The 11076-nt window shown below is 41.4% G+C and overlaps 2 protein-coding genes across 9 annotated transcripts; one reads left to right on the top strand and one right to left on the bottom strand.

Moving 5' to 3' along the window:
* Positions 1-388: 388 nt before the first annotated feature.
* LOC108138178 (C3 and PZP-like alpha-2-macroglobulin domain-containing protein 8) lies at positions 389-10345 on the top strand. Of its 8 annotated transcripts, none has more exons than XM_017260286.1 (9): positions 389-465; positions 574-657; positions 1388-2668; positions 2729-2990; positions 3053-3320; positions 7629-7836; positions 8000-8178; positions 8240-9138; positions 9194-10345. In XM_017260286.1, exons 2-9 carry the CDS (start codon positions 596-598, stop codon positions 10280-10282), a joined length of 4248 nt encoding a protein of 1415 aa, XP_017115775.1. In that variant the 5' UTR covers positions 389-465; positions 574-595; the 3' UTR covers positions 10283-10345. The 8 variants fall into 8 exon arrangements, with proteins under 8 accessions (XP_017115775.1, XP_017115774.2, XP_017115780.1 ...); XM_017260285.2 differs by lacking the exon at positions 7629-7836 and adding an exon at positions 6494-6725; XM_017260291.1 differs by lacking the exon at positions 7629-7836 and adding an exon at positions 4841-5000.
* A 53-nt stretch (positions 10346-10398) lies between these two features.
* On the bottom strand, positions 10399-11007 carry LOC108138180. Its single transcript, XM_017260294.2, has 3 exons — positions 10846-11007; positions 10656-10783; positions 10399-10589 (listed from the first exon to the last, which is right to left on the bottom strand). The coding sequence occupies exons 1-3, from the start codon at positions 11005-11007 to the stop codon at positions 10544-10546; spliced, it is 336 nt and encodes a 111-aa protein (XP_017115783.1). The 3' UTR covers positions 10399-10543.
* Between the last annotated feature and the right edge of the window lie 69 nt (positions 11008-11076).

Below are 11076 nucleotides of genomic sequence, written 5' to 3'. Positions count from 1 at the left end.
TCACTTACAAAAGAAATTCAAGTCTATTCACAGATAAGATGTTCCGACAAGTCGAGTTCTGAGAAAATTTTATTTTAACATACAAACAAGTCGTAAGCACGGGGTTTTCCTAGTGGCCTCTGTTATCAGTACGAATCGTTGAAAAATGAAACTGATTCATGTTCTAGGCAGAGCGGAGAGAATAAGCTCTGATTTCTCCAATTCAAAACATGTCATCTTCTCTGAAACCGGCATTTTATTCTACGCTTTTCAACAAAGAGAGACAGAATTCGTAAACAGATTTACCATCTGTGACGTTTACTAATTGTATTTTGTTTTACGTTGTGCAAATTCCCCGAAATAATAAAGAGAGTGCGAGAGAGACATCAATGAGACATCTCTCTCATCGATTCTACTTAAAGCCGGTCTCGAATCAAGACAAGCTCATTGTGAATCGCCACTAGCTGGCGATCGGTCGTTCCCGAGGTTAGTTTTTTACTGAGTGCCTGCTGGCAGCCAGAGTGATAAAAACAATTGTGTGAAATAACAGTAAACGTTTGTGCGGAAATCTATAACAAAAACATTGCTTTTCAGTTTACCGATCATCTGTTTTACAATGTTGAGGATATTTTTGTGTGGATTTCTTTTACAATTCGCCCTGCTAATCAATGCCACTGGGTAAGTTGTGCAATAAGTGTTTGTGTATGTGTATGTAGAAACAATTGATCACTTATCAGTTTTGCAAAGGAAGCGAGGTCATCGGAAAGGTATTAAAACGAAATAAACGTATGCATATATAGCATCGAATAAAAATAGCTATGGGAGTGTAGCCACGTATGAAAATATTGAAGACTACGTCTGATTTGGCTGCTGATTCCCTTAAAACCGGTTGGAAAACCTTGTTGGCTTACAAATCAAATAACTTTACTTAGTTTTCTTTTGCATAATTCTGAAAAAAGTTAGGGAATGCACTTCGGAAGTTAAATAAAATATTTAACACGCAAGGCACATTTATTTAATCGGCGAGCTACCATTAATAAATTAATGTTTACTGTCTGCCATAAAAGGGGAACTTTTTGTTGTAGGAATAAACAGTGAAAAACACAACCATTTAAGTGCTTATTATCATATTACGTATTAACATACATTTTTACTATAAGTTCCCCTGAAAACAAAATTAAAAAAAAATACATTTTTTATTGGGGTGCTTTTAAAAGGTATTTACCAGTCGGCTTACTGAACAATAAAGGTTTATTTTCATTATCCGAACATTAAAGAGAATCAATCAAACAGCAGAAGATAATTAATTATCCAAATAAACATGAAATTGCAATTAGGTATTTAAAATCCGGTAATTCCTAGTCGCACAATCACCATTACTCGATTAAAAAATATACTTATATTGCAGCCTGTATACGGTGGTTGGGCCTGGCACCATTCGATCCAACTCCAAGTACAATGTCGTCGTTTCGGTCCACAAGGCAGATGGTCCGAGTCAGATAAAAGTCAGTCTGAATGGACCCTCCTACAATGAGACAAAGCAAATCGGACTGCCGCCCATGTCCACCGAGAGTGTGGAGTTCGAGGTGCCAAAATTGGCCACCGGGGACTATAATCTCACTGCTGAGGGAATTTTCGGTGTGGTTTTCCGGAATTCTACCAAACTGAACTACGCCGATAAGAAGGCCTCGACCTTTGTTCAAACTGATAAGGCCACCTACAAGCCCGCCGATCTCGTTCAGTTCCGTATTATCTTCCTGGATGAGAACACTCGACCCGCCAAGATCGACAAGCCCATATCTGTCGTTATTACCGACGGAGCCCAGAATCGGATCAAGCAGTTTACAGATGTCAAGTTGACCAAAGGCGTTTACACTGGGGAACTTCAGTTGTCCGAGCAACCTGTCCTGGGCACCTGGAAGATCTCAGTCAGCGTGGATGGTGATAACAGGGAGACCAAGACCTTTGAGGTGGACAAATATGTGCTTCCCAAGTTTGAGGTCATCGTGGACACAGCCAAGGATGTGGTCCTAGCAGATAATGTGATCAAGGCCACGATTCGCGCCAAGTACACGTACGGCAAACCAGTCAAAGGCAAGGCCACCGTGTCAATGGAACCCAATTATAGCTACTTTGGTGACTCCGAGGCAAGAAAACAGGAGAAGACGGTCGATGTCGATGGTAAGGGTCATGTGGAGTTTGATCTACTAGAATTCCGACACGGCTCCTACGCACCACCCATGAAACTGTTCGCAATAGTCACCGAGGAACTGACTGGCAACAAACAGAATGCCTCCGCTACAGTTCGCGTTCATCAGCAGCGCTATGTGATAGAAAATTTGGAAAAGCCAGACCATTTCCATAGCATGAAGTCGTTCGCCTATCAGGTTGTTGTGAAGAACGTTGACGGGTCTCCAGTAACGAGTTCCGCGAAGAAGGTCAAGCTATCGTTTGAAAATGCTCATCGCTATTTTGCAGAGCGTTCTTCTGCACCACGAATTGAGTTTGAAGCACCTGTGAACACGAATGGCATTGCAAACTTTAATGTTACGCTTCCCGAAGTGGAATCCAGATTCTATCGAATTGTTGCCACCTTTGACGGGTCAGAGAGCACACTTGGAACCATTTCCAGGTTCGAGCCATCCATTGACAATAGGGAGCCCCTTAAGATTGAGGTGAACACAAAAAAGTAAGTAGTAAACAGTACCACGAAAAGTGGAAACGTTTAGCTGATTTTTTGTTCCTTTAGGCCAAAATTGGGAGAGCGAGTTTCTTTCGATGTAAAATCGATTGATGATATTCCATATTTTGTGTACACGATTGTGGCCAGAGGTAATATTCTGCTGAGTGAATACGTGGACGTGCCAAAGGGTCTTAACACTTACACCGTTAAGTTTACACCCACGTTTAGCATGGTGCCCAAGGCAACTATCTATATTCATTTTGTCCTGAACAATGACTTGCATTTCGAAGAGAAAACTATCGACTTTGAGAAAGAGTTTAGTAATTCGGTATGTACAGCTCTAATAATCCCTTGAACTGAAATTAAATTTCCATCTCTCTTCCACAACAGATTGATATCTCGGCTCCAGTGGATGCGGAACCCAGTGAAGAGGTTAAGTTACGGGTGAAAACCGATGCCGACTCCTTTGTGGGTCTTCTGGGTGTGGACCAGAGTGTGCTGCTGCTCAAGTCTGGAAATGATTTGAGCCGGGATGAGATCTTCAATAGCCTCAACAAGTACCAGACAACAACACCCTATCAACGTGGCTATGGACGTTATCCTGGAGAAACCTCCGGCTTGGTAACTCTAACCAATGCCAACTATCCCTACACCACTGGTAAGACTTAGGTTTAATTTTTAGGCTTTTTGTATATTTTTTTCAGGGTTTTTATTCACTCTGCTAAACTTTGATTTTAGAAAAAGTTATTTTAGATACATAAGAATAAGAAAATATGAACTTTCATCAGATTTTCCTGACTATGTCGAAGATGACCCGGAAAGCTATGTTTTCCCTGCAAATGTTGAGTTCGATTCGTTTGGTGGCTTGCCTCCAATGCCTGTTATTGCTAACTTTCCCCCTGATACCGGGATCCCCGTTGAACCGGTAAAGTTACGTAAAAACTTTGCCGAAGTCTGGATATGGCAATCGTTTGGCCGGAGGTTGGTGCCTAGAAAATGACGCCACCTTCTCTGCACCCTAACGCACTTCTATCTCTGCTTTTTAATCGTAAATTCTTGAGCCAAAAAGCAAATATAATCTATGGCTGAGGCTGTCAATGCAACCACTCTACTAATACGCGGGTTTTTTTTTCACTGCAGAACATATTGACTTCGATTACCTAGAACTTCGTAGTTTTGATGTCCCGTACTTTCAAAGTCTAAATATAGTGAAGGCGATTCGAAAAGAGTTCCCAGAGAACTGGATTTATTATAATAAGGAAAAGTACGAACATTTTGAAAAGCTTTATGGGTCTCAACTGTGTCTATGTATACATTTTTTGCTGATAATATCACTTTTAACACTCATCTCATTATAACAAACTAGAAAATTATAATGTGAATTTTAGGTAGAATGTATGAAAGCGAATACGATGATATTGTTGATATCAGAGCTGAAGTTGCCTACGACGAAGTGGACGCAATTTCTACAAGTTCACCTATGAAAATCGAAGTAGTTCGAACAAACTTTGCAGAAGTCTGGATATGGCAAACATCTGGCAACGGGAGGTGGGTTTTAGAGTTTCTGGAACATGATGGCTTTTAATTAATGTTTCCTACAACCTAACCAGACTAAATCCATAGAACAGTACTCTGGCTGAGGGTAAAAGTGGAAAAGTTTTTTGTCTTTCACCAAAATTACACAAATTCGTCCTATTTAAACACAATAAGGGATCAGATTTTGCTCCAGTATTACATCATGAGTGTACTACTTTTGTCATTAATTGAGTTAAGGGAACCACTAAAGTTTTTGGCCCACCTAACCGCTTAATAATTTTCATGTATATCCCCAATCAGATTCATTTTCATTCCATCCATTTGTACTAAATGGAGCTTTCCCGATGCCGATCGCATTTTCGCTTGCGGCGCCAGCAGCAGCTTTCGGAGGAATAGGTGGACCTCCGTCATTAGCTTCATCTCCGACTCAAGCTCCACAGATTCGAAAAGAATTTCCGGAGAACTGGATCTTTTACAATGCTGAAAAGTATGAAAATTCGCACAATTTTTCCTAGGCTTTTCCAATGTGTCTTATGTGCTGTGGTATTTTGTCGCCTAAATATTAACGCTGTAACATATACATCTTTATCTATCTACTAAAACCCGTTCCCAGATTAAAGCCTTATGTTGTGTCCCTAATAGATAGACGCATATTCTTTAGACCCCCACTTGGCTTCCCAGGTCCACGTCCTCTACTATTTAACCGCGTACCGGCAAGTGAAACCTTAACAACCACTTCCATTTCTCAACCTCAGATTCGAAAAGAGTTTCCGGAAAACTGGATATTTTACAACGTTGAAAAGTATGAAAATTAAAAAGTATATACATCAAGTTCAGTTTATGTTTTTGACTAACACAACTTTGCTTCATATTATTTTCTACTTAAAGATTTCTCCAGTTGTAAAATGTATGATTTCAATAATCAAAGATTTTTGGTAATATATAACGAAAAGACTTTTTGATTAATAGTCGAAAGAAGCATTTTAGGTAAAATGCTTTATAAGATTTTAATGGTACTTAGCTAAACTAGTTAATATTAAGATTTCATGGACATATAGTTTGGGCCCTCCGGAAATACCCATGTGGCACATTGGTGGGGGCCAGCCAAGGGTTGCTGCTTTTAGATATAGGAGCGGAATTAGTTTTCCAAGCTCAGAGATCATGTATTCAAGAAGAATTTCTTCAAATCCAAATCCACCACCAGCGATACGTAAAGAGTTCCCAGAAACGTGGATTTTTGAAAAGTAAACGCTGGTTTTAATGTTAATCCGTGTTCTGTGACGTCACTGTGCATGCCATCATGACCCATGAATCAGAGTTTAAAGCAGCTTACAAACTTTTATTAATTCTAATAGTATTATAAAATATTTTGCTGAAATATAATAAAATTTGTGTTTTCCCCCGCAACATTCAGAATTTTTTTTAAAAGATAACTAAAAGATTTTTATACCCTTGCAGGGGGTATTATAATTTCAGTCAGAAGTTTGCAACGCAGTGAAGGAGACATCTTCGACCCTATAAAGTATATATATTCTTGATCAGCATCACTAGGCGAGTCGATCTAGCCATGTCCGTCTGTCTGTCCGTCTGTCCGTCCGTTTATATGCAAACTAGTCTCTCAGTTTTAAAGCTATCTGCATGAAACTTTCCCAAACGTTGTCTTTCTATTGCAGGTAGTATATAAGTCGGAACGAGCCGGATCGGACGACTATAGCATATACCTCCCATAGGAACAATCGGAAATTTAAATGAAAAAAATTTATAACTTTTCTGATATTTTATTTTTTTTTTTTTAGTTCTTCGACATTTAGTAATGGTTAAATATTTCCGATTTACGGTTTAAATTTCATCAAAGTCGGACGACTATATCATATAACTCCCATAGGAACAATCGGAAAAATAATTAAAAAAGAAATTATAACTTTTCTGTTTTTTAATTTTTTGTTTAGTTCTTCGACATATAGCAATGGTTAAATATTTCAGAATTATGGTTTAAACTTTATCGAAATCGGACATCTATATCATATAGCTCCCATAGAAATAATAAAAATATATAAAATAACTATCAAATAATTGAGCTGCAAATCATCATAACTTCAATATTTTTAAACATATACGAAAGTAAATCATAATTTTAATGTTCTCAAAAATGTTTAATTCTTGCAATAGCTGCAAGGGTATATGAACTTCGGCTTGCCGAAGTTTGCTTTCTTTCTTGTTTTTAATAGTATGAATTTTTAGGTAAAACGCTTAATCAGATTTTAATAGTACTTAACAAGCCCACTTTATATAAAGCTTTTCAGCGATCATGGACATATTATTTACCAGAATCATGGACATATCGTATGGGCTCTCCAGTAATGAACATGCGCGTTGGTGCGGGCCAGCCAGGTGTTGCTGATTTTAGATATAGGAGCGGAATTAGTTTTCCAAGCTCAGAGATCATGTATTCAAGAAGAATTTCTTCAAATCCAGATCCACCACCAGCGATACGTAAAGAGTTTCCAGAAACGTGGATTTTTGAAAAGTAAACGCTGGTTTTAATGTTAATCCGTGTTCTGTGACGTCACTGTGCATGCCATCATGACCCATGAATCTGAGTTTAAAGCAGCTTACAAACTTTTATTAATTCTAATAGTATTATAAAATATTTTGCTGAAATATAACACAATTTGTGTTTTCCCCCGCAACGTTTATCAAGAGTTTGCACCAACCACAGGCAGGCGAGGACGATTAAGGGGTGTGGCTAAAACCAAATCTAGACCTCAAAAAGTCTTGATACGCAAGGAGTTTTCTGAGTCTTGGATATTCTCAATTATAGCCGAGTAAATCTTAATTTGTAATGCCCTGTAATGCCTGTTGCACGGGGTATGCAATGCACGCCCCCACTATAAGGCTTACATTTCAAGATGGGTTTTTAAAAACATGTTTTTTGAAGTTTAGCTTTTTCTTGAAATTTGGATAGATAAATTTACTTTAATTAAATTGAACTGAAGAGGTTAATTTACATTATTATTTTAGAATTCTCAGGCGCTACGTTGAGTTACCGACTATTGTCTGGTTATCCTTTCGCATTTACGAGGCGACAATGTAGCTTACAGTTCAATGTCTTCTAATCAACAATCCGTTGCCTACAAATTTAGTTCCCAAAGCGAACAACCATTACCACGTGAATGTGCCAATACGTAAAAGAGTTTCCCGAATCTTGGATGTTCGCGAATAGCCCCGAGTAAATTTTAACACTGAATGCAATGATATAGCGTCATTTTTGGGCTAAAACTGCATGTTTCCATGAACTCAGATCTTATAAAAGATTATATCATTTTTTAATTCGTTTACGTGCCCTTCTGTTTAACTATAAGATGTTATAATTGTCAAAAACATAAATTCATAATTCACTACAACCATGTGCTACTCCGAATAATTTAAGGCGTGGGAAGAAAAGGCTTGGGTACTGTGCCCATCATGAAGGTCAGTGCGGAAAGGCGGGGTTTTACCAAACTTCGCAAAACTACAGAGCAACCTATTGACCTAACGACCCAACCAGCTTCAGATGCGGAAGAAATTGAAAACAAAATTGGCGTGCGCTCAACTTTTTTAGAGACTTGGATATACGAGCTAAAAGATTTCCCAACAGAGTAACTAGTTTCCCTAATGCTTTTTAACTTTTCCCATGCATGTTTGATTGTTAACTAACCCACTCACACTTACCTAACTGGTTGCTTATGTTCGTCGAATGTGTTTATGTGTATTCTAAATGGTAGCGATCAAGCAGTTAAATAACTTTATGTCCTTATGCAGTGTTGATGAAGAGGGTTTTACCCTGACCAAGAAAATTCCGGACACCATTACCTCGTGGGTCGTCACGGGCTTTTCCCTGAACCCCACCTCCGGAATTGCTTTGACCAAAAACCCCAGCAAGATTCGAGTGTTCAAGCCATTCTTTGTGTCCACCAATCTGCCATACTCCGTGAAGAGAGGTGAGTGATTTTGTATGTGTACTGCAAAATATATTCTCTAACGCCACTCTAATCACTTCAGGCGAAGTAATTGCTATCCCTGTGGTGATCTTTAACTACCTGGATAAGACTCTTGATGCAGACGTAGTGATGGACAACACTGACCAGGAGTACGAGTTTACCGAGGCCACCAATGAGGTGGTGGACAAGGCTATCGATGAAGTGCGTCGTGTCAAAAGAGTCACGATTCCGGCCAACAGTGGCAAGAGTGTTTCATTCATGATCCGTCCGAAGAACGTAGGATCCACTACCTTGAAAATCACGGCAAACTCACCTTTAGCCGGAGACACCATTCACCAGAAACTGAAGGTGGAGCCGGAGGGAGTAACCCAGTTTGAAAACCGGGCTGTCTTCATCAACCTAAAGGATCAGCCGGAGATGTCGCAGTCGCTGGAGGCCGAGATCCCAAGCGAAGTCGTGCCCCAGTCCGAGTTCATTGAGTTCTCCGTCGTGGGCGATCTCCTCGGACCCACGCTCCAGAATCTCGACAATCTTGTACGCATGCCCTACGGTTGCGGAGAGCAAAACATGGTCAACTTTGTGCCCAACATCCTGGTGCTTAAGTACCTCCAGGTCACTGGTCGAAAACTGCCGGCCGTCGAGTCCAAGGCCAAGAAGTTCTTGGAGATCGGCTATCAGAGGGAACTGACCTACAAACACGACGATGGTTCCTACAGTGCCTTTGGAAAGTCTGATCCTGCGGGCAGCACCTGGCTGACAGCCTACGTGATGCGCTCCTTCCATCAGGCTGCAACATATACGGATGTTGATCCCAAGGTTATGAACGCTGGTCTTGACTTCCTGGTATCGAAGCAGAAGGAGAATGGTGAGTTCCCCGAGGTCGGAAAACTCTTCGACAATGCCAACCATAATGCCCTGGGGCTGACTTCGTTTGTCCTACTGGCCTTCTTCGAGAATCATGTAAGTCAGATGACCTATTCTAATAGTCCCGAGATAACTTTTTGCTTTCCCTTAGGAACTCATCCCCAAGTACCAGAGTGCGATTGAGAAGGCTGTTCGCTATGTGGCCGAGGAGGTGGACAAGACGGACGACCAGTACTCACTGGCCATTGCCGCCGTGGCCCTACAACTGGCCAAACATCCGCAGGCGGAGAAGGTCCTCGTCAAGATGGAGGGCATGGCCCGTTATGAAAACGATCGCAAGTGGTGGTCCAAGGCTTCGGATTCCACTGGTGACGAGGGTCGAATCTTCCACTGGAAGCCCCGCAGCAACGACGTGGAGATCACATCATATTTGCTGCTCGCGCTCCTCGAAAAGGATCCGGCCGAGAAGGCCCTGCCCATCATTAAGTGGCTGATCTCGCAGCGCAACAGCAACGGCGGATTCTCCTCCACCCAGGACACGGTTGTTGGTCTGCAGGCCCTCACGAAATTCGCCTACAAGACGGGCTCCGGCTCAGGCACCATGGACATTGAGTTTGCTCCTGCGGGAGGAGCCAAGGACACGATCAAGTTGAACCCCCTGAATTCGCTGGTTCTACAGACCCACGTCCTGCCCAAGGACACTCGCAAGGTGGACTTCACAGCCAAGGGCACTGGATCCGCAATGGTCCAGCTCTCCTACCGCTACAACCTGGCTGAGAAGGAGAAGAAGCCCAGCTTCAAGGTCACTCCCACGGTCAAGGACTCGCCCAACCAGCTGCTGGTGGTGGACATCTGCGCTGAGTACGTGCCCCTGGAAGACGCCGACAAGGACAAGGACTCCAACATGGCTGTGATGGAGATCGCCCTGCCCTCCGGGTTCGTGGGAGACTCCGATAGCTTGGCCAAAATCGAGGCCGTGGATCGGGTGAAGCGCGTGGAGACCAAGAACTCGGACTCCACGGTCATCGTCTACTTCGACAGCTTGACCCCCGGCGATGTACGCTGCCTTCCGGTGGAGGCCTCCAAGGCTCATGCGGTGGCCAAGCAGAAGCCCGCCTCCGTGTCCCTCTACGACTACTACGACACGGATCGCAAGGCCACCGAGTACTACCAGGTGCAGTCCTCCCTCTGCGACATTTGCGAGGGCACCGATTGCGGGGAGGGGTGCAAGAAGGCCTAAGTCTCAAATTCTACAATGTCCAGATGACAGAATATAAAACTAATAAATTTTATTGAACCAATAGTTAGATTGTTTTTTGCCTCAAACTGAATATAGAATTGAAAACAATCCGTAAGAACAATTTCCAAGTAATATTATTAAGTTACATAAATTATTGTATTCTTATATTAATTGATAGTATTTTTAAAGTGATTTTTATATCTTGATCAGCATCACCAGAGAGAAACTTTTCCCTAAGTTCGTCCATATCAACATAGGTTTTCATCCACTGAATGTGGTCATCCCTTTTCTCTCCTCGTCTATAAGTCTAAAAAGATAGTATGACGTTTACGACTTTTTGTTTTGCATGCAAAATTTAATCATAATTACTTACGTTTGAACATTTTTAATCATTAATTTGACATCAATATTTTCCTTTCGCATTATGGCTAGAAATGGGTCCCGAGCACTAGGACTCACCATAATATCGACTTCGTTTACCGATCGGTGCCATAAGTTATACTAGAACAATTAAATTACTGTTTGGCTACTGCCTAAAAATATTTAAAAATAGTACAACTTACATTGTCGTATTGCTCCAGGAGTTGATCGATAATATGTTGTTGCGAACTAGTTTTAACACTAACCCTATACACGGAATAGTTTTCATAGGAACGAGGTGTTGGAACTGATAAGGTGTAACCCCGAGCTGCTATCAACAGCAACAATGCAATCAATGGACGCATTTCGACTGAACTAAATGAACTATAAAAAGGAATTGTATACCCCAGTTTTGAGTAGACTGAGCCATCTGG

Source organism: Drosophila elegans, unplaced genomic scaffold (assembly GCF_018152505.1).
Source record: "Drosophila elegans isolate 14027-0461.03 unplaced genomic scaffold, ASM1815250v1 contig_814, whole genome shotgun sequence".
In the NCBI taxonomy this organism is placed as follows: Eukaryota; Metazoa; Arthropoda; class Insecta; order Diptera; family Drosophilidae; genus Drosophila; species Drosophila elegans.
Note: the sequence above shows the minus strand (reverse complement) of the source record. Positions and strands in the feature narration are given on the sequence as shown.

Excerpts from the sequence above, each read along its gene's own strand:
- LOC108138178 (XM_017260285.2), top strand. The coding sequence starts at position 596 with ATGTTGAGGATATTTTTGTGTGGATTTCTTTTACAATTCGCCCTGCTA. Across the intron at positions 3,321-6,493 it reads CAACTATCCCTACACCACTG|CTTTTCAGCGATCATGGACA; the intron begins GTAAGACTTAGG and ends CTTTATATAAAG. Across the intron at positions 6,726-7,999 it reads GAAACGTGGATTTTTGAAAA|TGTTGATGAAGAGGGTTTTA; the intron begins GTAAACGCTGGT and ends GTCCTTATGCAG.
- LOC108138180 (XM_017260294.2), bottom strand. The coding sequence starts at position 11,007 with ATGCGTCCATTGATTGCATTGTTGCTGTTGATAGCAGCTCGGGGTTAC. Across the intron at positions 10,784-10,845 it reads TCCTGGAGCAATACGACAAT|TATAACTTATGGCACCGATC; the intron begins GTAAGTTGTACT and ends TAATTGTTCTAG. Across the intron at positions 10,590-10,655 it reads ATGATTAAAAATGTTCAAAC|ACTTATAGACGAGGAGAGAA; the intron begins GTAAGTAATTAT and ends CTATCTTTTTAG.